Below are 26,329 nucleotides of genomic sequence, written 5' to 3'. Positions count from 1 at the left end.
CCATTACGCGTTGCAGGGAAATGCAACAATCGAGTTATGCAGAGCAAGATCCAACATGTGATAAATGAAGAGACGGCCTGTTTCATGAAGTTATGGGATAAATGTTACCTGGACAGCAGGAAATCATCAGACAGCACCGTGGCACCTTCCCCTTCCGTCCAAGGGCTGGGCTGGCCTGAGTTCAACACCTCAGGTGAACCAGGGTGATGCTGACGGTTCAGCCCTGCTAACGCAGTGTCAGACTGCGTTATGGGCTGAGGACTCCGAGGGCGGGGTTCAAACCCACAAACGTCAGAATCTGAGAGGGATGCTACCAGTGAACCCTGCCTGATATCCATGAACATTTGAACCTGGTTGTACACAAAGTGATTATACATAATATGTACTTATAAACGGCCTGTGATTACAAACTACCACTCTCCCTTCTAAAGGCCACAGGCAGTGGGAAACAAGGGCCAGTAACCGAAGCAGCAGGAAATGTTCCTCTGACGTTCTGTCTGAGGCAAATGAAAGATCAGACTCAGAAGGAGCTCCATCCTAAATCTGTCCTCTCAGTAACCTCGGTCTCCAGGTTCATTCTGCTCACAGCACCACGATCCATCAGACCCGAGTGCAAAACAATGACCTGTGACTCACACTGAAGATGCTATAAAACATTCACATTCCTTTCTGAAGCTCCATATTTTTTTTTAAATGTGATGAATTAAAATTGCATCAGTTGACAGAGGGAAATACTTCAATTTGTATTTCTTACCCTGGTTTTAAGGCAACTTACAAGCGTGTGTGACTGTCAGATCTCTTGTTCAACGTGTAGTTTACCCAACACACAATGTTACTGACCTGTGCAGTAAAAAAAGGCGTAAGCGATCCTGACGGAAGTGCTGGACTATTGAGGGCGATCGAGCTGACATCTGTATTAGTTATGACTAAAGAAGGAGTTGAAATCTCCAGGCCTTTGGGCTTCTTAGTCTTTGGTAGCTGGGTGTGTCTCTGGTCAGCCGGACAAGGGGATTTGGTCTTTGGACCTGACGAGAGGTTCAGGGGTTGAACTGACTGTTCGGAATCACTGGCATCGAGTTCAATAATGCAAGCCTCCTGGTATCCTGACGAGGAGGCCGTGGTAGAGGAAGACGACACGACGGCCGGATGAAGTGACGCTAAAGGTGACGATGCTTTAGAGGAGGCGGGCGTGAAGAAAGTTGATGCAACCATGGCTTCTGGCGAGGGAGACTGGGCTGGCGCAGCCGACACAACTGGCACGGCAGCTGGCCTCTCGCTCTTGTTCGCTACGAACCGGATGACAGTCCGCACCTCCTCGGGCGTCGACTTCCTTGCCATCCGCTCCTCGGGCTTTTCCATTTTGATCGACTTGAAAAAGTCGGACCTGTTCTGTAAAGAGTTAATGGTGAAAGAAGTGTACAACCCAGAGTGGATGTAGTCATTGCGACTGGGGCTCCTGCTGCTGGATAACGTCACTTGTTGGTGCTCCCCGCCCTCCGGAATGGACGGAGCCTCACTGTCCCTGAGCAAAATGTGGTCCCGACTGGAATCAGGAGTGAGGGGATCCATCTTTAAAATGTCCGGAAATGAGACAAATTTGTAAACAAATTTCTGTCCAATCACCTTCTTAATAATATTCTGCAGAGAAAAACAAAATAAACACTTACTTGATTGCTAATCACTTTACTTGATGTATTTAATTTTAAATGAACAAGTAGGAATGTGTCAATAAAGAAAGAAAATAGAGCAGTAAATTGTTACTTTAAGATCAAGTGGTGTACTTAATGGAGAGAGAGGCAATTGCCTGGTTCTTCCCCAGGAACTCTCCGATTTGACGTAACCTTGGCTGAAAGTCTCACGTGGACACACCAAACCTCCACTAACGCCTATAGACAAGGAGCAGCAGAAACCACTTCCAGCCCTTTCCAACAAGTTATTGTTGTATCTGCTTTAATCCGGCTCAGGGACCAATGCCCAGTATCTACACCTTTGTTCTTCGAGTGACGACATCCTCCTACTGTTGAAGGTTTTCCAACCCAGAGTGGTCCTGGGGAAATCTCACTGGTACCAACAATCTGACTACCTGATATGACCTTCCTGCTCCCACCAAGGCTGGCACAATAACTCCGGCTTTGCTGATCTAATCCGATTTACGGACACACGGAAGTCCCCAGGTGCAAAAGATGGAGAACGCTGGTAGGCTTCAGAGGGGGCCGGGAGTGTTGGTGAATCACAGGGTGTAAGGGTATCATTGAAAAAACAGACCATGACCCTACAAGTTGGGCAACCTTGGTCCAGGTGTACACCACAAACACCGCAGGGAATCAGTGCCAATTTAGGAAGAGTGTCGATGTTACAAGGCCTAATCGTGCTACCGTTATGGGCTTGCTCAAATATTCTTATGGGCACTGGTTAATTTAAACCATCTGAAGGTATTCCATTTACTTAAAGAAGCTGTCCGTGAACACCCAAGTCAAACACAGGAATTAACCTTGGAACAAATTGAATAACCCATTGATTAACTCTCCTGGCATTTACCCCGGACCTTCATGGAGTAGGGACATCGCAGGACAAGTCTGGCTGGAGTGGACGCGGAGAGGATGTTTCCAGTACTGGGAGAGTCTAGGACCAGAGGGCACAGCCTCAGAATGGAAGGACGTCCCTTTAGAACAGAGATGAGGAGGAACTTCTTCAGCCAGAGGGCGGTGAATCTGTGGAATTCATTGCCACAGACGGCTGTGGAGGCCAAGTCACTGGGGATATTTAAAGCAGAGGTTGATAGGTTCCTGATTAGTGAGGTTACGGGGAGAAGGCAGGAGAATGGGGTTGAGAGGGAAAAATAAATCAGCCACGATCGAATGGCTGAGTAAACTCGATGGGCCGAATGGCCTAATACTGCTCCTATGTCTTATGGTCTTATTTCACCAAGCTTCAGTGCTACTGGTTACATGTGTGTGTACTACGTGCTGGACCGCAACAGTGAGAACCAGCATTGTAATGGAGACCCCTGGTTCTTTGCATCAACCACTGAAATACGACCCACGTTATTGGGCCAGTTCCATTCCCTTCATAGAAGGTAGATGAAGTAATTCTCACAAGATGAGTTTTACAAATATTCAGTCAGGCAAATAATCATGTAAATTAAATTCATAAATAAACACATCCCGACACTCATCAGGTGACTGAAACAATACAGATATGGTTTTCCTTCTCTCCACTAGCTGCTCATTGCTATAGTCACCAGCAACGTGGCCCCAACATTTACTGGAACAGGACGTGACAGCTCTGTTGATTGGGGTGGGGAAGATTTGCACGTCTGTCTTTCCCAGCATGCAGACTTTGTTCACCAGGGGACGCATGGAGGCCCCTCCAAGAACCCCATCAGATGAGTGAGGCTGCAGTGAAAGAACAAGCATGTTTTATGTTGCAGGGATATAAATCTCTGGGGGAAGTGGGTACAGAGTGGTTTGGAGAATCAGGCGTGATCAAAGGTGGGGATGGGGAGACTCCGGGTGAGAGCTGACCAGTGGTCACACGTGGAGTTCCGAGATCAGGTGGGGGTAAGGTCAGGGGGAGTGCTTACAAGTTAACTTCCTGGACTTGGTGGGACACCCGGACTCCCTGGCCCACCAGTTGTGCTGGAGAGGATCTGTAAAGTGAAGCACTTGCAGATGCTGAGAAGCAGAGAAAGCTGGAAATGTTCAGCTGGCAGCAGCGATGGAGAGAGAAACAGGGTTCCCTTCATTAGAACTGGGAGTGGTGAGAAAATCAGGATGCTTAAAGTTGCAGAGAACGGGGAGAACAGAGGGAGACCGAGAGACTGAGTGACACCAGTGGTGGTGCCGTTGACTGAGACGGCACTGAAGGCTTATTTCGGATAACCAGCTGCTCCAGTTCTGCTCGAACTGGCCGTTTGAGAAGTCTTCCACCTGTTACATTAACATTGTTTTCCCTCCACCGAAGCTGCCTGGCCTTTCTTAGTGTTCACTTTCAGGATCGGAGTGTTGCTGACAAGGGCAGAATTTATTGCCCATCCTAATTCTCCTCGAGAAGGTGATGGTGAGCTGCCTGCTTGGAACTACTTTCCCTTTTACTGTAGATTTTGTACCTCAAAGTTCCAGCTGGTTTCTTTATTCTCCCAGTCATCTTTTTTGACATACCTCGCCCAAGCAGATCGGCTGTGATTAAAGGACTTTCACCCGCCTCCCACAGCCAGCACCACCCAGTCCCTCTCAGTCCCCACCCTGCCACGGGCATTCCCTCCGTTCTCTCCAGCCTGCCCACTTCCCTGCAGTTTAAAACATGCCGGTTTTCCTGTTCCCTCCCATTCTGACGGAAGGCCATTAACCCGAAGCATTGACAGATGCCGCCCAACCCACTCGAGCTCCCTGGTTTTACTTCTGTAAAGGAATCCCACATTAATCGTATTGTTTTATCCACTGGTTTTCCAAAAGTCTTAAAACTCGGCCAACTGTGGCTAAAAATAGGAACACTCCAGGAATGAAGGCAGCCGCTCCCTGAAGGATTTCAATAACCAACCCACCTCCAGTCCCTTGCCCGGACTCTGGTAAGATCATTATGGGTGGGCTCCGGGCAGGCCAACGGACTGATCCAGGTTTCTGACATTTTATCGCCCACTTGACTTGTAACCCACCTATTGTGGAAGGTCAGGGTGCTGTGCGAGGGAAGAGCTTGCCTCTATGAACTGTCTGTACAAGCCGAGCATCGATCATGGGAGCTCGGGCCTCTGTCTTCAGGTTACCCAGACAAGGCAGCAGCCAAAGTTAAAACACTGAGGTGAGGTTCCAGCCTGTGTTTATTTATTCATTTTCAGGATCCAGACATCACCAGCAAGGTCAGCAGATATTGTCCATCCCTAGTTATCCTTGAGAGGAGGCAGTCTTGAACTTCTGCAGTCTTTCTGGTGGAAGTCTTATAGAATCTTAGAGTTATACAGTATGGAAACAGGCCCTTCAGCCCATCTCCTCCGTGCCGACCAATTTGCCTTCCTGAGCTGGTCCCATTTGCCAGCATTTGGCCCATATCCTTCTAAACCTTTCCTATCCATGTACCTGTCCAAATGTCTTTTAAATGTTATTGTACCCTCCTCTGGCAGCTCATTCCACACACCCACCTCCCTCTGGGTGAAAACCTTGCCCCTCAGGTCCCCTTTAAATGTTTCCCCTCTCACCATAAACTTGTGCCCCTCAGTTTTAGACTCCCCTACCCTGGGAAAACGACTGTGACCATCCTACCCTATCTATGCCCCTCATGATTTTATAAGCCTCTATAAGGTCACCCCTTGTCTCCTACGCTCCGGGGAAAATAGTCCCAGTCTATCCGGCCTCTCCTTATAACTCAACCCCTCCAGCCCCGGTAACATCCTTGTGGATCATTCCCGCACCCACTCCAGCTTAACGACATCCTCCCTGTAGCACGGTGACCAGAACTGCACACAGTACTCCAAGTGCGGCCTAACCAACGATTTGTACAACTGTAACATGACATCCCAACTCTTACACTCAATGCCTCGGCCGATGAGGGCAAGCATGCCATGCACCTCCTTCACCACTGGGCCCACCTGTGCTGCCACTTTCAGGGAACAATGTACTTGCACCCCAAGGTCTTGCTGTTCTACAACACTCCCCAGGGTCTCTCTCACTTTGTTGACATTTCCCAGCCCTCCTTCTTCACCTAGATTCTTAACCCTCCCCCACCTGGTTCCCCCTGCCCGTCATTCTGCCTTATGTGGTTCCACCCATCACCGACAAGCCTCTGTCCCAATTCCACCTGCCTAATTCTTTTCCTTATGTTCCCGCCGTTCACTTACGAGCCTGTCTCAACACTCCCACTGCCCTTCCTCCACTTGTCCATCACCCCTGCAACCTGGTTCTACCCATCACCTGCCAGCCCCATCTCACCCCTCCCTCTCACGTCTATATACTGGCCGTTCCCCCTCTACGCCCTCAATCCCGATGCAGAGTCTCGACCTGAAACGCGGACCATCCTTCTGCCTCCGCGGATGCTGCTCAACCCGCTGAGTTCTGCCAGAAGATCATTTTTACTCCAAGGCTTCTCGCTTCACTTTGATCTGCATCCACCCACCTCCGATACACACTACCAACAGACTACCTTCTCCTCCAGGGTACCCTGCTCTCAAATCCACTCCAATAACGGTCATAGAATTAACTTTACAGGGTTAAGTTGTACAATCAAATAATGTTGCCGAACTACTCAGCGCCATGAAATACATTACATAAAGTGGCTTTCAACAAGTTACGTAGGTTAAGTATAGAAAGTGGCAAATGAATGAATTCATGCAATTGCCGTTCAAAACGCTGCTTTAGCCAATTTGGAAGTTTTAACCATAGAACAGTACAGCACAATACAGGCCCTTCGGCCCACAATGTTGTGCCAACCTTTAAACCTCGCCTAAATCTGTCTAATCCCTTCCTCCTATGCTGTGTAAAAAAAAAGATCTAGACTTGAAGTGCTACACAGCCTCCCACTTCAGACTGAGTGAAGTGGGGATATGGTATTTAATTAACCACTGCAACAACTTGCATTTAGTTTATGTGCAAAGCATCTGAAGGTACTTCAAAGGACTGTTAACAAATAACAATCGACACTGAGCCACCAGAGAAAAGAATGGGGCAAGGGGTCTTAGGAGGAGGAAAAGGAGGGCAGGAGGTGGTATTGGTTTTGGTGGAAATTCCAGAGTTCAGTGCCTTCCCAGCTGAGAAATGATCACCGACAGCAGGGTGATCCAGTATGGGTTGATCAGGAGGCCAGGAATGGAGATACCTTGGGAGAATTGTGGAGCTAGAAATTAGGGAGAGGCAAGGTCACCGAAACACTCAAATACGTGGATGAGAATTTTAAAAACGAGGTGTTGGGAGCCTGACACTTCAGGAAGAAGTTGAGGCGATGGACAAATAGGGCTTGGTGCAAGTTAGGAGACAGGAGCCAAGTTTTGGAAGAGTTCAGGTTTCTGAACAGTGGAAGTGGGTTTCTGGCCTGGGTGCGTTAGAGGGGAGACGAGTGCGGATTTCTACAGCAGGGTTGGGGCAGGGGTGGGGTTCAACAATGCTGCAGAGGTGGAAATCGGCGGGCTTTATATAGCGTTGGTGCATTGCCCGAAGCTCACCTTTAGTTAACGATGATATGAAAGCTGTGAGCAGTCTGGCTCAGTGTCAAGAACAAGGAATCGGCACGCACTCCGGGCCAGGGGTCGGCGCGCGCACTCTGCTGTATAATAAAGAACAAGTGTACCTTATCATAATAATATCGGAGTGCGCGGCTCAGCTTATCGTAATTCATGTTGGTTTTGTTCTTCCTCAGTCCCCAGAGTTTAGCCACCTCCTCGGCCTTGAGGAGTTTGAACTCGCCGTCGTTGGACGTCCAGCAGATCAGGTGCTCGTGCTTCTGGTCCAGCAGTAGCTGCAGCAGGAACTGCCAGAGCGTGATGGCACTCTCCATCCCTGCAACACGAGGGAACCACACACCGTCAGTCAGCAGCTCACAGCCCTCCAACCTCACTCCGACATGTCGTTACAACCAGACAGACAGCAGCACAAGTAGGCCACTCGGCCCTTTCAATCCTGCTTCACCACTTCACAAGATCACAAGACAAAGGAGCAGAAGTAGACCATTCGGCCCATCGAGTCTGCTCCGCCATTTCACCATGAGCTAAACTATTCTCCCATCTAGCTGCAATTCCCGGCCTTTTCCCCATATCCCTTGATACCCTGACTAATTAGATACCTATCAATCTCCTCCTTAAACACCCCCAATGATCGGGCCTCCACAGCTGTATGTGGCAATGAATTCAATAGATCCACGACTCTTTGGCTAAAGAAATTTCTCATCTCTGTTCTAAATGGGTACCCTCTAATTCTAAGACTGTGCCCTCTAGTCCTGGACTCACCCACCAAGGGAAACAACTTGGCCACATCTACTCTGTCCAGTCCTTTCAACATTCGAAATGTTTCTATGAGGTCCCCTCTCATTCTTCTCTACCCCGATGAATACAGTCCAAGAGCCGACAAACGCACTTACACTAGGACTCTGGTAATCTGGCACGTGTGGCAGGTTTTTCAGACGATTGCATGTTATTCCTGTTAAAACCTCATCGCTTTTTTGATTCACTTTTTAAAGATGTTGGACAGTATGAAAATAGATTTTCCAGTGACCCAGGTAAGGGAGCGTGAGAAACAACAGGGTCCCAAGTAAGTAGAAAGGGAATGTGGAAACCAGGGCCCCAGTGAGCGGAGAGGGAGTGCGGCAAGGTTACCGGCAGAGGCAGATGCTGGACCGTCCAGATGTTTGAATAGTTGGACAGCAGATCATTGGTATTGGTTTATTATTGTCACTTGTACTGAGGTATAGTGAAAAACTTGTCTTGCATACCGATCGTACAGGTCAATTCATTATACAGTGCAGTTACACTGAGTTAGTACAGAGTGCATTGAGGTAGTACAGGTAAAAACAATAACAGTACAGAGTAAAGTGTCACAGCTACAGAGATAGTGCAGTGCAATACGGTGCAAGGTCACAACAAGGTAGATCGTGAGGTCATAGTCCATCTCATCGTATAAGGGAACCATTCAATAGTCTTATCACAGTGGGGTAGAAGCTGTCCTTAAGCCTGGTGGTACGTGCCCTCAGGCTCCTGTATCTTCTACCTGATGGAAGAAGAGAGAAGAGAGAATGACCCGGGTGGGTGAGGTCTTCGATTATGCTGGCTGCTTCACCAAGACAGCGAGACTATCAGAGTTTTACTGCGACAAGATCCTGGCTGATCTGCTGGTAACATCAGCTCTGCGACCTGCCTACACACAGTAACCCGAGCAAATGATACCCAGCTCAGACAACCCCCACCCGTTCTTTCTTCACTTCACCTACTGGCCAGTGTGGATGTTTCTATGAGACAGTTTTAACCGGAATCAAATCACAAGTCACTCAACAAGACAGAAAACAGCCCAGAAATACTCAGCCTCTGGGAAAAGGCAAAAGCAGAGTTAACATTTCTGATCAACGATCGCTCGTCAGATCTGTGTAAAGTTAGGTTACAAGATGCAGACAGGGTGGGAAGGAGGTCAAGGGACAGGCAGCTGGCCTGGAGGAGGTATTAATGGGAGGGGCTGAATTATGATCCATAGGGAAGAATGATCCTGGGAAATCCAAAATAAAAAGGAACAAAATTCTGGCCAGGCTCACTATCCAAAATTGTTGACTTCTGTGTGAGACCCAGAGGCTGCAACCTGCCCTGCCCTGCCCAAGAGCAAGTCCTGATCATCAAGCTTAGACTGAAACAGCACAAGATCTGAGATCAGAGTGATCCCATGATGATCTCCACCCTCAATTCTAAAAACAATGTTTTCTTATTCATTACAAAACTAAAATTCGAGGTGATGTACGTCCCGAGAAATTTCTATATTACTGCCAACCGCCACCTCATCCATTCCGATGCATGCCTGACTGGTGGCTTCCGCCCCGGAGAATTAAAAGCAAAGGTTGGGGGGCTGAGCCCACGACATTCCAAAATTCTCTCGATAAACAAACTTTCTCTTTGGATCGGAAAACTGCCAGTGCCACTCAATAAATCCGACCTTCACCCTCAAGTCGGGAAGGACGAGCCCATCAGTGAGCAGACACACAGCTTGGTGGAGGGTAAAACATGCCCTGCTGAACGAGTTGAATTGTCGAGGGGGGCACTGGCCTGGAAGCAGCGATGGATGTTACTTCCCAGGATGGAAATGTCAAACATGAGAGCATAGAGTTCGAATTTAAGAGGGGGAAGGTTTAAAGGAGATGTGCAGGGTAAGTTTTTTTTGTACAGAGAGAGTGGTGGGTGCCTGGAATGTGCTGCCAGGGGTGGTGGTGGAGGCAGATACAACAGAAACGTTTAAGAGGCATTTAATCAGGCACGTGAACATTCAGGGAATGGAGGGATATAGGCCTTGTGCAGGCAGATGGGATTAGTTTAGATTGGTATTGTGGTTGGCACAGACACGGTAGGCCAAAGGGCCTGTTCCTGTCCTGGAGTGTTCCATGTTCTTTTTCTAAAAGGCAATTGACAGGGAACAGTTAACAAAAACAGGGGCACATTGAATTGAAGGAAACCAATTGGTAATTAATATGGACTGGGGGACAACTTGAACACGGAAGTTAGCTGTAACTAGAGATGTGCCCCGGGGCATCAGCTTTACAGTTTAATTATCAATGACTTTGAAGAGAGGGCCAAGTATGTTTACTGATGAGACCACGTTATGTGGCATTGCAGGGAGGGTGCGTGGGGAGCAGAAATCTTCAAAAAGACATTGACATCTGGGGACAACTGGACACAGATGTCCGATGGAGAAAGTGCTTGGCAGCTGAGAGAGGGATCAGAGCGGAGTAGAGAGGTTTTAACGAACTGTGCACACACATCACTAGCAGGAAGGTTCAAGTGACACTTTAAGCGGTGAATGGATTTTATACCAAGGTAGCTGCCATACAAGGAAGCTGCAGTTATACAGCTCACACTGGACCCGCACACAGAGCGCTGGAGGAACTCAGTGGGTCAGGCAGCATCTATGGAGAGAAGTGGACAGTCAATGTTTCGGGTTGAGGCCCTTCACAGCATCGATCCTTCGCATAACAGGTGAAACGGGTTAGTAAAAGTCGGCTGTTCTCGGAGCAGGTAAGTGGTTTAAAAATCAGACTGGAGATGAGTTTTGCTGTTGAACTACTACTGCCATCACTTAGGGGAAGTTTACCTGAGGAAAAAGGAGCCAGGACAAAAAGTCCTGCTGAAATGTCAGGAGTGAGGAGTAAGATGCCCAGAAACTTTCAGCTATGCAGCTCTGGAGTTGTGCAAGTGAACTTCCAAGCTGAATTGTCCGGTTTTGGGAGAGGGGGTGGGGGAGAGGTGGAGCAAGAGGCCGCAAAGCAGATTCTCCAGGATAATGCTAAGCTATAAGGGTTCATACATGGAGGCAGCTCGCAAAGACGAGGAAGGTTATGCCCCCAGAGTACAGAAGATTATAGGGAGAAATTACTGAGACATTTGAGATGATTAAAGGATTTGACTGGTCAATTGACACCCCCCCCTTTATCCGCCAGACCAGTCTTAACGCAGAAGCCTAACCTCAGAGCGACAAACTTCCTAACACTCAGCCAGTGTATACATAGACCTCCCCCTCTCCCACAGGTGGGGGACCACAAATTTTCCAAGACGGAATTGTAGATTTTTTGTCAGTTCTGGGTTTTAATGAGCCTTTTTTTAAATTCATTGAAGGAATGTGAGCTTTGCAGACTGAACCAGCATTTAATTGCCCATCCCTAGGCCTAGTTGCCCTGGAGAAGGTGGCGGGGAGCTGCCTTCTCGAACCGCTGCAGTCCTTGAGGTGTGGGTGTACTCACAGTGCTGTTCCGGGATGTTGACCCGGGAACGGTGAGGGAACGGCCATATGTTTCCCAGTCAGGATGGGGTGTGGCTTGGAGGGCAACTTCCAGAGGGTGGTGGTCCTCAGGCTTCTGCGGCCCTTGTCCTTCTAGCCGGTAGAGGTGGTGTCTAAGGAGTGAGTTGCTGCAGTGCATCCTGTAGATGGTATAAACTGCTGCTACTGAGTGTTGGTGGTGGAGTGAGTGAGTGGGTGTGGATGGGGTGTCTATCAAGTGGGCTGCTGTGTCCTGTAAGGCGTCGAACTTCTAGAGTGTTGTTGAAGCTGCACTCATCCAGGCAAGTGACAGGTATTCCACCACAGTCCGGACTGGAGCCTTGTAGATGGTGGACAGGCTTTGGGGAGTTACTCTTTACAGAATCCCTAGCCCCTGACCTGCTCTTGTAGCCACACAGGTGTAAATGGCTACTCCAGATCAGTTTCTGGTCAGTGGCAACCCCCGGGATATTGATAGTGGGGGATCCAGATGGGTGAGAACTGGATTTTTCTCTTGTTGGATATCATCATTGCCTGGCAGTCGTGTGGCATGAATGTCACCTGCCACCAGGATCAACGGTGGCCTTACAGGTAATTAAGGTACATATCAGGCAGGCTTGAGAGGCCAAAGTCTCCCCTGGTCCTGTAAAAGGTGGTATATGAATGCACACCTGCATTTCTTAGTATTAATATTTATCTTTGTAATAAAATTCCCAAAGTGACCAAAGATGTAATTCAACGAAAAGCTGAGACAAAGTGACAATGAACATTAATGATGTGACAACAGCCTTGTTTGCAGAGTGTTGTACTTCACTGTACAATCAACACAGAGAACATAGCAGGACTGGTGAGACCTGAAACACTGCACTGGGGGCTGCACCGCAACCTCTGCCTACCACAAGGGGGCTTAGCACATACACAGCGCATTCCTCTGCCCGGCTACACTTAACATCTAGATTGATCAGCTGGCTTCATCTACTTCCTTCATTATATAAAGACGGAGTACTCGGTTCATAAAATGTGCAAGAGACATTTCTTCAACCTGGCGTCACACTGGACCGTAGTTATACCACATCTGATGCCAAAGTTTGCACGTTCTCCCCCGTGTCTGTGTGGATTTCCTCCGGGTGCTCTGGTTTCCTCCCACATTCTAAAGGCATACGGGTCAGGAAGTTGTGGGCACGCTATGGTGGCACCGGAAGTGTGGCAACACTTGCGGGCTGCCCCCAGAACACTCTACGCAAAAAAAGATGCACTTCACTGTGTGTTTCGATGTACATGTGACTAATAAAGATCTTATCTCAAATGGCCACCTGCTGGGAATGTCACAGCTCAACTTACAGAAAAATGTGGTTGATATAATGCCCTGACAGAATACACCACACCAAGCAGCTTGGAATGCTGCCAAAACTGTTGGAAGATGTGCCCAAGGAGAAAACATTAGGTCAGGCTTGGGGAGAGTCTAAAACGAGGAGTTGAAGGGAGGGAGTTCCAAAGCCAAGGGATGCAAGGTCTGAAAGCAAGGTCGGGGGCACGTGAAGGGCGAAGGTATTAAAGGTTCACAATTTAACTTCCTGCCTGCTTGTGATGATGCACACCAGACATCATTTTGTATGTGCAAATGTAGAGGCATGCATGCAGCATTTATTTATTATGGGTAAACCTTTAAAAGTCGGACATTTAAAGATATAACAATGCGAGGGAGCACCTCAGTGAGTCAGTGCAGCCCATCCCACACACCCCTCCCCTACAGTCACAATGAGACAAGCAGCCAATACCACTCAAGTTTCCTCAGTATTTTATATTATTCTATAATTTTATTATAAATTATATATTATATTATAAAATTTGTCCTTCTACTTGCAAGAGACATTCTATCCAAGTAGATGAAACACATTGTGGCACAAGGCTTCTGCTGAATGGCCCTGGAATCAGCAAAGATAAACTGACTCCCCATAAAGTCAAAGGATTAGAAACAGAGAAAAACCTACAGCACAATTCAGGCCCTTCAGCCCACAAAGCTGTGCCGAACATGTCCCTACCTTAGAAATTACTAGGCTTACCCACAGCCCTCTATTTTCCTAAGCTCCATGTACCTATCCAAAAGTCTCTTAAAAGACCCTATCGTATCCTCCTCCACCACTGTTGCCAGCAGCCCATTCCACACACTCACCACTCCCTGAGTAAAAAAACTTACCCCTGACATCTCCTCTGTACCTACTCCCCTGCACCTTAAACCTGTGTCCTCTTGTGGCAACCATTTCAGACCTGGGAAAAAGCCTCTGACTCTCCAAAGTCTTTGGAATTTTGGACTTTGGAAGTCTTTGGAATTCTCTGGAATGACGTTTCAGGAACAGCTTCTTCCCCTCCGCTATCAGATTCCTGAACAGTCCACGAACACTACCTCATTACCCTTCTTTTGCACTATTCATTTATTTTTGTAACTTATAGTGATTTTATATCTTGCACTGTACTGCTGCCGCAAAACAACAAATTTCTCGAAGAATTGTCAGTGATAATAAACCTGATTCTGCTTCTGCTCCTTTCTCTCTAGCCCTTTGAATGGAATCCAGCATAAATAGGGTACATGTTGGGAAAATGCCCGAGGTGTTAGGCACACTTGCGAAGAGTGGGGAGGTCAGCATGATGCAAACTGCAGCTTAACACCCACAGGGAGAGTTGTACAGGTCAAGGCCCAGATTGAGATGAAGGTCAAGGTGCTTGTCCACATTACAAGTTATAGTTCAAGAGACAGCTCTTTTGCCTCAGAATCAAAGACTGCTTTCAAAGTCCGATCCAATCTAGGTTAATACTACTAAGGGGGAGCTGCGACACAAGGAATTCTGCAGATGCTGGAATCTGGAGCAATGCACAAAAAATGCTGGAGGAACTCAGCAGGTCAGGCAGCATCTATGGAGGGAAATAAACAGTCGACGTTTCGGGCCGTCACTTCTTGTGTATTGTTAAGGGAGAGCTGCACAGTCTTTTGGATGAGACAGCTGCCCCCTCGGTATCAAGAGACTGACCATGCCGGTACCTGGAGCAAAAATATCAACCGCTGGAGGAATTCAGCTGGTCAGGCAGCACCTGTGGAGGCAGAGGGATGGGTGACGTTTTGGGTCGAGACCCTGCATCAGGACCGAGCGTAGAGAGAAGATAGGATGTATGAAGAGGCAAGAGGGAGGGGCGAGGCAATAGGTGGAATTAGATGATGGGAAGGAAAGGTTAGGCAGATGGAGTCAGGAGAAGTGGGGAGGGTCGAGATAGAGGCTGGTAGGTGGAACCAGATAAGGCAGGGATGGTGGGCAGGTGGAAACAGGTGGGGGAGCTCGATGAGTCTCGGTAACAAGGGGGAGGGATGAAACAAAGGGAGAGAGACCCTGGGTGGACCGGGAAAGGAACACAGCGGGAGTGGGTTACCTGAAATTGGGAAATTCAATGTTCGTGCCATTGGGTTGCAGACTACCCAGGCATATGAGGCGTTGTTTGTCTAGTTTGCGTTTGGCTTCACCGTGGCAGTGGAGAAGGCCAGTGTGGGAATGGGAAGAGGAGTTGAAATATTGCATTTGGTTGTAATCTTCCCCTCGAGGTGGCCTCCTCTACTTGGGCGAGACCAAGCGCAGATTAGGCGACTCCTTTGCAGAGCACCCATGCTCTGTCCACAACGGTCGTCCTCCAGTTTCACGTCATCTCAACTCCCCTTCCCACCCTGACCTGTGCGCCCTCGGCATTCTTCACCAGAATACCACCTCCTCCATCTGGTTTCAACTGCCCACCGTTCCTCTCTTCTCTGGTTCCACCTCTACTCTCCTCTTATCCAGTTCCATCTGATAATCTCCCACCCACCCCCCGCATCTGTTTCCACCCATCACTTACCAGCCTCTGTCTTAATACTTCCCCCAACCCCTCTCCTACCTGGATCCATCTACCCATCATCTTCCCCACCCTCAATCTGGTTCCACCCATCACCTTCCAGTCCCTGCCTCCCCCCCACCACCCTCCCTCCCTCTCACTTCTATATACTGGCCATCTCCCCTCTACATTCTCAGACCTGATGCAGAGAGTCTTGTGCCAAAACGTCGACCGTCCCTTTGCTTCCACGGATGCCGGCTGACCCGCTGAATTTGCCCAGCCGTTTATTCTTTGCTCTCAGTATCTCGAGTGACTGGTGGCGTGGAACTTATCCTTGGCCATTGTTTATCCTTCTCTCAACATTAATAGAACATCACCTGACCATTATGTCAATGTTTTTGAGGAAGTTTGTACAATGCAAATTATCTGTGGCGTTTTCTACGTGACTACAGTAACCACACGTCACAGCACTTTCCAATCTCCTGATAGGGAAGAAGAAAGGTACTATTCAAGTGTGAGTTTTTCTTCTGTTAACTTTATCTCCGCTTTATCATTAGCTACCGAGGGTCATTCTGTCAAATCCCAATCTACTCTAGTCAGAGTAGACTGGGGTTTTGCAGAGCGGAATTTTTACCTGACATTAAGTTGGAGGTTGTATACCCATCTGTATGAATGAGACATACATACAAAACTGAAACCCTCACCTCCTCTACTTGAAGCATAAGGAGCAAGGTTTTCACATTGACTGGATGCCCAAAGTCCCAAACTTCAGATCACTACTGGAGTTGAGACATAGAGGTCACAGATTTGCGATAGTGACAGATGTTGTTGCACTAATTTAAGGATTAATGCTAAATATAGTCTTTTCCAAAACTCCAGCCCACAAAATACACACAGGGCAAAGCAGTAGATATAATGTATAAAAAAAACATACTAGACTGATCAGTTTCCACAGGATCGAACTAGACAGACAGAAAATTAGAAGGGCCGAGAAATCAATCCAGAGTGGTTCTCAAATCTGCCCACACCACCACTGACTGATAAAGCTCTGAAGAATGACGCATCTGTCTAGCGAGGCAGTCCACTCCTTTGGGGAGGGGAGTGTTGGACTGGTGGTAGGAGTTGTGTACTCTTGAAAGGCAGACTGGACGAGATCTGGACGGGGGCCGCCAGCTGTATGTGAGCTGTTGCTCAGCAAGTAGCAAACTTCCCACTGAGTCATTGTGGGTTCAAGGCCCATTCCAAAGGCTTGAGCACAACAGTCGGACTGTTGGAGATGCCAACCTTTTGATGAGACACTAAACCAAGGCCTCATTCTCTCTCAGTTTTTCAAAGCAGAGCAGTGGAATTATCCCCAATGTCCGGGTGCACCTTTACTCATCAACCAATATCACTGGAGCAGATTACCCGCTGATGATCACAGCACCAGTTGTGGGGGCATACTGTGGGCACATCAACTGCTACATTACCCCACAACGGTAATCACCAACTGGCCAAGGATGTAGCATTGTGCGAGAAGCAGCTTCGTATCACCAGGGAGAGCTGGTGAGCAAGGCCCCAGGATCAAGGTGCTACAGAAATGCAGGTCTTTCTTCACTCTTGAAATTCGCCATCCAAGGGGACTGTGGAAGCCTAGTCACTGGGTTTAAGGCAGAGATGGGTGCATTTTTAAGGGATATGGGATTAGTGGAGGAAAATGGCACCAAGGTCAAAGATTGGCCATGACCTTTCGGACAGCAGGGCAGATATGAAGGATCAAATGGCCCCTCCCACTTCTATTTCTTTTTGTTTCTGCTGTTTTAAGCTGCCCTGCATGTTGCAAAACTCTCTCAATACTTTAGTTCAGGCCCCAACCTTTTTGGTTTCTGGAACTGCTGACTGAAAGAGTGACATTAGGCTGGATTTGGACTTCGTGGAGCAATGTAAAACGGGCACAAGCCAGCCAACACCTCATGCTAGCCACCTCTTGATTTTTTACTTCTGGTGATACCATCAGGAGAAGCACAACACATGCTGACAACTCATGAACACCGAAGGTCAAGACTCTAAATCATTGCATTAAATCATTGTAAGAGGAAGTCTACAAGCAACCACTTCCTCCAAAAGTCTTGCAGGCATTCGGGGGAAATATAAGAGAGACAAGAGATTCTGCAGATACTGGAACACACACAAAATGCTGGAGGAACTCAGCAGGTCAGGCAGCATCTATAGAGGGAAATAAACAGTCGACGTTTCAGGTTGAGACCCTTCATCGGTACCTAGAAGAATAAGATGCAAAGGCTCGTGGGGTGGTAAATGAGGACAAGGGGAACCCTGTCCCTGTTATGTCAGGGTGGGTGGGGGAGGAAGGATGGGGTGAGACCAGCATTGATGGTGGTGGAAGGGAAACCCCAGTTACTGAAAAAGGAGGACATCTTGGATGTCCTGGAGTGGAAAGCCTCATCAGGGGAACAGATGCGGCGGAGGAACTGGGAGAAGGAGATGGCATCCTTGCAAGTGACTGGGTGGGAAGAAGTGTAATCAAGGTAACTGTAGGAGTCAGTGGGTTTGTGGAAGATGTCGGTGGTTAATCTGTCTCCATAGATGGAGACAGAGAGATCCAGAGAGGGGAGAGAGGTGTCGGAGACAGACCGAGTGAATCTGAGGGCAGGGTGGAAGTTGGGGGCAAAGTTGATGAACTCAGCACGGGTGCAGGAAGCAGACCCAGTGCAGTCGTCAATGTAGCGGAGAAAGAGTTGGGGGTCGTTACCAGTGTAGGCTTGGAACATGGATTGTTCCATGTAGCCGACGAAAAGGCAGCATAGCTGGGGCCCATGGCTACACCTTTAGTTTGGAGAAAGTTGGAGGAACCGAAAAAGAAGTTGTTGAGGGTGAGTACCAGTTCCGCCAGACGGAGGAGGGTGGTGGTGGTGGAGGGGAACTGGTTGGGTCTGTTGTCCAGAAGGAAACAGAGAGCCTCGAGGCCTTCCTGATGGGGGATGGAAGTGAACAGGGACTCGAAGGCCACGGTGAAAATGAGACGGTCAGGGCCAGGGAACTGGAAGTTGTTGAAGTGATGGAGGGCACGTGAAGTGTCACGGACGTAGGCGGGAAGGGACTGGACCAAGGGGGCAACATGGAGTCAAGATATAAAGACATGAGTTCAGTGGGGCAGGAGCAGGCAGAAACAATGGGCCTACCGGGGCAGTTGGGTTTGTGGATCTTCGGTAGGAGGTAGAAATGGGCAGTGTGGGGTAGGGGAACTATGAGGTTGGAGACATTAGAAGGGAGATTTCCTGAGGTGATGAGGTCAGTGATAGTGCGGGAGACAACGGCCTGATGCTCTTTGGTGGGGTCAAGGTTGAAGGATAAGTAAGGAGGTGTCCGAGAGTTGACGTCTGGCCTTGGCAATGTAAAGGTCAGTCCCCCAGACTACACCAGCACCACCCTTGTCTGCAGGTCTGACGGCGAGGTTGGGATTAGTGCGGAGAGTGTGGCGGGCAGTGCGTTCAGAGGGGGTGAGGTTCGTGTGGGTGAGGGGAGTGGTGAAGTTGAGACCATTGATATCCCGTCGGCAGGTAGAGATGAAGAGATCCAGAGCAGGTAGAAGGCCAGGACAAGGTGTCCAAGAGGAGGAAGAGGGCTTAAGGAGGGAGAAGGGGGTCATCAGTGCGGGGTGGGGAATCCTTGCTGAAGTAGTAGACCCAGAGGCAATGATGGAAGAGCTCAGCGTCATGGCGGGCATGGAATCTATTGAGGTGCGGGCGCAGGGGGACGAAGGTAAAGCCCCTGCTGCGGACAGAACGTTCAGCCTCAGAGAGGGGAAGGTCGGAGGGGATGCTGAAGACACGGCAGGGGTTGGAGCTTGGGTCAGAGGTGGGTAGAGGGTAGGAGCTGGGGTCACAGGAGGGAGTAGAGTTAGAGTGGTCAGGGAAGGTGGGGTGGGAGGAGGATGGGGGCTCAGAGGAGTTGGGGGGGGGGGGGGGGCGAGGTGGAAGCAGAGGGGCAGTAGGACCCAGCAGCAGTGTGAGAGATCTCGGCCTGGACGTGGCAGGGGGACGAGGTCAAGGTTGGAACCGGAGGCAGCCGAGGCCACCGGCTAGACAATTGTCCAATCACCACTTCCAGAGGTACTTTACCTTCTCTCAGGCTTATTTAAACTTCTTGCTGATCCACCAAGTGACCTCTCATCCAGGCTAAGATTAACTCAGCCTGCAAAGGTTAACTCGAAAATACAGAACCCACCCCACCAAAAAATGAAGGGTCTCGACCTGAAACGTAGATGCTGCCTGACCTGCTGAGTTCCTCCAGCATTTTGTGTGTGTTGCACGGGGCAAATATACCCTAAAAGGTATTTTACTCTGCTGCAGACAGATTACCATTTCCAAGCACGTTATGCCACTGGAATCTTGCTCACCTTTTCCTGCTTCTTTGTTGAGCTAATAACAATGTGGCAACTGTCAAGTTCCAGGACAGCCAAGCTTCTGGTGGGTTCTTTCTATGTCCTGTAAACCATTAGACATGGAGCCATAGAGCAATACAGCACAGGAACAGACCCTTCAGTCCACTGAGTCTAAACCAACCATCAACAACCCATCCTTCCCACATTCCCATCGACTTTTCCCCCCAGTCTACCCCTCACCTACATACCAGGGGTAATTAACCTACCAACCTTCACATTTTTGGGACGTGGGAGGAAACTTGAACACCCGGAGGAAACCCAGACAGTGACAGGGAGGGGGCACAACCTCCACACAGAGAGAATCAGAGGTCAGGATTGAACCCGGGCCTTTGGCACCGAGAGACAGCAACTGTACTAACTGAGCCACCGTGCCGTCCAGCTGTACCACCGTGTTGAATTGGAATTAAAAAGCTAGTTTGTAGGACTCCTGGTCTACTGACAGAAGCCACTTGTGTAGTGAAGAGGAGTTGGTAATGTGGGAGAGTGTCTCTGCTGGAGCTCCTAGATATTCAATGATTTGGAGCTCAGTCACAGGAGGAAGAGCTCCTGTGACATTCAAACAGCACAGCCACACGAGTGCATTAAGGTCTCTCCTGGTCACAACAGGGGTGAGTATGAATCAGGCCTTACAGACTGCACGGCAATGTATTCAGATCAGCGGCACAGTGTGACCAGTAGCCAAACAACAAAAACCCGCATCTACTTAACACCCAGAACGTGCAAAATGCCCCCAGGTAGTTCGCGGGCATGTTATTAGACTGACATTGCCTCCATTAAAAGGCATATAGAGAAAAAAATTACTAATCTCACAGAACAATTAATGAAGCTATAATTTTCCATTTTTAAGTGCATTTTTGGGGGGTGGGGGTGGGTTCTGTATTTCCAAGTTAACCTTTGCATTGAGAAGCCTGGATGAGAGGTCACTTGGTGGATCAGTAAGAAGTTTAAACAAGCCTGAGAGAAGGTAAAGAGCCTCTGGAAGTGGTGATTGGGCAATTGTCTAGCCAGTGGTGTGAGCATTTGCTCAATTTTCCAAGGTCCTCCTACAGGTCTTTGGAAACAGGCCACACCGCTCATCAACCACCCGTTTACATTAGTTCCGCACTGATCCTATTTTACTCCCTCCACATTCCCATCATCAATTCCCTCCATATTATACAACTCACCTGCACACTAGGGGCAATTAACAGTGGCTAATTAACCTACCTAACTTTGGGAGGTGGGAGGAAACCGGAGCACCCGGGGGAAACCCACGCAGTCACAGGGAGAGCGTGCAAACTCCACACAGACAGCATCCAAGGCCAGAATTGAATCAGGTCACTAGAGCCACAAGGCAGTAACTAAACTGTACATTCTGTCTAGTAGGTACATGCGTGTCATCACATTTTATCCTTAAAACATTGGACCACGTATCACAGATAATAAAGAGACCATGATAGGGAGACACAGCAGGTACACATAACATGAAACAGGGAAAAGTTAAAAGTCTCTCATAGAAGATCTCCATCTGCATTTCCCACATTTCCTGTTTTTATACCGTGAGGGCCCACAGTCAGTTGATGAATAAAACCATTTTTCTTTCAATATACGAAACGACCATGATATTGGGAGGCTCCTAACCTCACTCTACAGAGCACCTGTTGGGAAGGACCAGCAGCATATTGTGCGAATGAAAACAGTAAAATGCTGCGAGAAAAATACGGCCAAGATTGTGACATAGAAGGAAGGTTCAAGGATAGAAAGTGGGTGGGTGCCTCCTACAGTAATTTTATTGTACAGGCCAAACTACCCTCGCATTCCACATGGGAAGTCAAAATCAACTGCATTCCTCAGTGGGACTCCAGACCATCATTGGCAGGAGTGTGTAATTACAGCGTGACAAGTTTACATAGGCAGTCTCCATTATAAACAGGTACTTGAATTTATAATGGAAAAGGCTGACAGGAAATCTGTCCAACACCAGATTCATAATAAATTCTGGATAAACATGAAAATATACTACTGCCAACAGTTGTATATTTACAAAACATAACCAAATACATCTGGACTAAAATATTCAGATATAATAGAATAGTTAGTGAATTAATGACTTGTCATTTTGCTGTTAGTTAATGACATATAAACCTAATGAAATGACGAGTTAAATTTTCTTCCACAGAAAAGATCGGTGTAACCTAGAATATTTATGAATTTTTGATTTCTTTGCATGTTTTGCCACTCACAGGATTTAGGTAGCAGTTTCCTGAAGGCACTTCCTGCAGATTGCAAGCTGCTCAGTAGCTCAGTAAACTGTGAAACTGCCTAATTGTGGACTTCCTTTCATTATAACTTCACAGCACTGCTGAGACGAGCTGCAGAAAGGGCAGAAATAATGTGCAAACTAAACATGAGAGGGTCACGTTCTTCAATTCCTTTATTGAGCTCACTGAAAAGCCTCTCAAGTTATTTCTGGTTTTATTCAGTTAGAAGCCTCTTGAATGTTGGACCACAGTAGACATTTATGCAAGGCTCTGAAGAGAGCTATTAGGACATGGTGCTATAGGATGATCTCTCCTGAAGATCAGCCCTACAGTCCAGCACTCTCTAGTGGTCACTTACAGAGAAAGATCCAAGCCACATATCCTGTCTGAACATAGACCATCTTTACGATGTCCTGATGCAGGGTTTCGACCCAAAATGTTGACAATTTCTTTCCTCCCACAGATGCTGCATGACCCGCTGAGTCCCTCCAGCACATCTTTGCTCCATCTTTACGACGTTGACTCACTTCTACTGCCGCAATAGGCAATACATATTTCTCAACAGCATCACCACTCAATATCTGGTCATTTGTCTCACTGCTGCTCACCTTGTGCACACCAGACATTAGCAGGAGGACCAGATTCACTCAGGGCCAAGTGTGTTTACCACAGTCTCAAGGACCAGAAGACATCCTCACAAACCCAGCGTGCATCAGGCCAGGAGCTGAGAACACCAGCAATGATCGAGAGAGCCGACAGCAGAGGCTGGACACACGTCTGCCACTCCATTGTGTGATACTACACAAATTCTTCCTCTGCACTGTTCAACTACCCCAGCTCACTACTTCCACGCCTGTCAGTAGCATTGAAAACACAACAGCAGAAAGATCTGAACAGTTGGGAACTACTGAACCTTGGGTCAACGACGGTGTACATCGCAAGGCCGGCTGACAACCAGATGATTGAGAGGGCTACTCCATGCAGGTGCTGGTGAGGATACCAAGCGACAAGAAGCAACGGCACGTAAACATACGAATGAACCGCCACTGGTCAAAATGGCAGAAGAGGGCTGGAAAGGCCAAAGGTGGTCTCCACACCCCCAGCCTGGTCTGGAGCCATCAACATTTTACAAATATTAAACAGAGACATGTAGGCAGACCAGCATCGGTTATTTTCTTAGACACACACAGTTTCTTTGCAACGGTACAAAACAGTAGTGTTGCAGAACGGAAAGACTTTAATGAGATTTAGGTGCTATGTGTGCAGACATTGCTAAATCGTGACTAAATCCGCTCTCTGCTGCAGAGACTGGAAAATTCAGGGAGCGCCACTCACATCCTGCACCGAGCATCATGTTACACACAGACTACAAACTTCAGTCGAACTCCCCCCAAACACAGCCCCAGGGCTCTGGGCAGTAGACACAGCCAGCCAGCAAGGAGTTAACCTCACAGCCCCTTGCAACTTGGAGACCAAGAGACTCTTTGTTTCCACTGGTGACTCATTCCCAGTATGTTGCTTGCTGCCAGTTTCAAACCGGAAGCTCAAGGCAATTAACTTCTTGCTGTTTCTAGACAGGCAAAGGAACAGTACGGAAAGCAGCCCCCCCCCCCACCTTCACCACACTGCCCCCACTCCCACACATCCCACTTGCCCATCCCCTGGAGACAACCTCGAGCTCCCTCAGCCACCACATCCCAAACACCTACTTGCCACTCCCCCAGAACTTTCAACCCTATACATCCCCAATCACCACCCTAAACCTGCCTATCACCACCCTCAGGAACCCCACTGCCCCAACCCGTTCCCACTGAAACCACACACCATCACGCCACTCCAGCAGACCCCCACCGTCCCAACAGACTCTCCCCATACAGAAGCCCCCCACCGTCCCAACACACCCTCCCCATACAAACCCCCCCTCACCGTCCCAACACACCCTCCCCATACAGACCCTCCTCACCGTTCCAAAGCACCCTCCCCATACAGAGCCCCCCTCACCGTCCCAAAGCACCCTCCCCATAGAGAACCCCCCTCACCGTCCCAAAGCACCCTCCCCATACAGAACCCCCCTCACCGTCCCAAAGCACCCTCCCCATACAGATTCCCCCTCATCATCCCAAAGCACCCTCCCCATAAAGACACCCCTCACAGTCCCAAAGCACCCTCCCCATACAGACCCCACCTCACCATCCCAAAGCACCCTCCCCATACAGATCCCCCCTCATCGTCCCAAAGCACCCTCCCCATACAGACACCCCTCACAGTCCCAAAGCACCCTCCCCATACAGACCCCCCCTCACCGTCCCAACACACCTTCCCCATACAGAACCCTCCTCACCGCCCCAACACACCCTCCCCATACAGAACCCCCTCACCGCCCCAACACACCCTCCCCATACAGACCCTCCTCACCGCCCCAACACACCCTCCCCATACAGACCCCCCCCACCATCCCAACACACCCTCCCCATACAGACCCCCCCTCACCATCCCAACACACCCTCCCCATACAGACCCCCCCTCACCGTCCCAAAGCACCCTCCCCATACAGACCCCTCCTCACTGTCCCAACACACCCTCCCCATACAGACCCCTCCTCACTGTCCCAACACACCCTCCCCATACAGACCCCCCTCACCGCCCCAACACACCCTCCCCATACAGACCCTCCTCACCGCCCCAACAGACCCTCCCCATACAGACCCCCCCTCACCATCCCAACACACCCTCCCCATACAGACACCCCCCCTCACCGCCCCAACACACCCTCCCGCAAACCCTCCTGCTCACACTCACTGCTCCCACACATCCGCCGCTGCCCCACTCACTTGCCCGCCTGCCACCCCGATCACCTGCCGATACTCCCTGTTCACACTTGCCCACCGACACCACCTGTTGACCACACTCGCCTCATCCTAACACTCAACCGTCAAAACCCACCTCTGGCGCAGCACGTTCCTCCCACCCAGTACCCTCCGCCTCCACGCACGGGACCCAACACATCCCGACCCCCCACTGCGCCCCAACCATACAATCCCACCCCACCCCATGCACCCACCCCTCCTCCCCTCCAGACAGTTCCACACCATCTGTACCCCATGGACCACCTACCACTCACCCCCAGCACACCACCGCCCCCCCCCACCAACCGACATACAGTCCCACCAATACCACAGCCATTCCCCCCACCCCATATATCATCATCCGGTGCCCCCCCGCCCCACCGGACCTGTCGCCAAAGACCACAGGGGAACTTTTAATCGCCGCCCCCCCTTCCCTCCTCCTCCTCCTCCCCCGGCCCACCGCAGCAGCAGCAGAGGGGAGGGGAGGCCGACACGTTGCCCGGACACGAACCCAGCTCTCCCCGCTCCAACTCCCTCCCTCCCTCCGTCAGTCCGGCCGGGACCCCGGCGCTGACCGGCCCCGGACCTCACCTACCGGACGGCCGGCTGCCCTGCCCGCGGCGCGGCTCGGCTCGGCTCAGCGAGGTGCGGTGCCTCCTCTTCCCATGCTTGGAGTGGTGCTGCAGCGGTAACCAGATCCTCCCGAGCAGGAAGCTGGATCAGGCAGACAAGAGCTCCGGATCACTTCCTTTCCGCATTATTCCCCAGGCGCTCGGCAGTCTGTGTAAACAAGTCTCTCCCGGCCCGGCCCGGCCCGCCCCCGGAACCACCGGCTCCGGCTTCCCCCTCCACCATCACCCCTTCACCCTCCCACCTCACAAGCCGCCTAACACCCCTCCCCTCCCCTCAACTTCCCCTGAAACTCACTCAGAGTTTTACTCCGGTCTGCACACATCTCACTCTTCCCCAGAACACAGCGCCTTCAGAAACCTGCCCTCCCCACCACACAACCCTACCCCACTCCCAAATGCGCCTCCCCACCTCCCCCCTCTGCCCCCTCCCCTCCCCTCCCCACCTCCCCCCTCTGCCCCCCTCCACACCACCACCCCACCTCCTCTCTCTGCCCCCCTCCACACCACCACCCCACCTCCCCTCCCCACCCACACCACCACCCCACCTCCCCTCCCCTCACCCCCCCTCCACACCACCACCCCTCCCCTCCACACCACCACTCCTCCCCACCTCACCCCCTTACCTCCTCACCCCCCTCCTCCCCACCACCTCCCCTCCGCACCACCTCCCCACCCCTCACTTCCTCTCCATTATCATCCTTCATCAGTTCCTCCTTTCCTTGCTTATCTCCCTTCCCCCTCAACCCTCACTTCCCCTCCTTATAACCGTCACCTCCCCCATAACCCTCCCTGTGACATTCTCATAACCCCCATCTCCATTACCCCCTCTCACCAGGAACCTCTCCGTAAACTTCCCATTCCCCTCCCCACATCCCATACAACTCCCTGATTACTT

At 49.9% G+C, this 26,329-nt stretch overlaps 1 protein-coding gene across 4 annotated transcripts in view; it reads right to left on the bottom strand.

The window, feature by feature from the left end:
- elk3 (ETS transcription factor ELK3) overlaps positions 1-25,619 on the bottom strand; it is a 36,362-nt gene extending 10,743 nt beyond the window's left edge. Inside the window, exons 1-3 of one of the 4 annotated variants that reach the window (XM_052033767.1) lie at positions 25,394-25,619; positions 7,273-7,481; positions 841-1,638 (exon numbers count right to left, since the gene is read on the bottom strand). In XM_052033767.1, coding sequence (XP_051889727.1) covers positions 841-1,638; positions 7,273-7,479 — 1,005 coding nt within the window. In that variant the 5' untranslated portion in view covers positions 7,480-7,481; positions 25,394-25,619. Of the gene's footprint in view, positions 1-840; positions 1,639-7,272; positions 7,482-22,869; positions 22,990-25,393 lie in introns of those variants that run through there. The other 3 variants (XM_052033766.1, XM_052033769.1, XM_052033768.1) reach the window with 3 other exon arrangements.
- Between the last annotated feature and the right edge of the window lie 710 nt (positions 25,620-26,329).

This window comes from Pristis pectinata, chromosome 19 (genome assembly GCF_009764475.1).
Source record: "Pristis pectinata isolate sPriPec2 chromosome 19, sPriPec2.1.pri, whole genome shotgun sequence".
Taxonomy (NCBI): domain Eukaryota; kingdom Metazoa; phylum Chordata; class Chondrichthyes; order Rhinopristiformes; family Pristidae; genus Pristis; species Pristis pectinata.
This window is presented reverse-complemented; position numbering and strand designations above follow the sequence as displayed.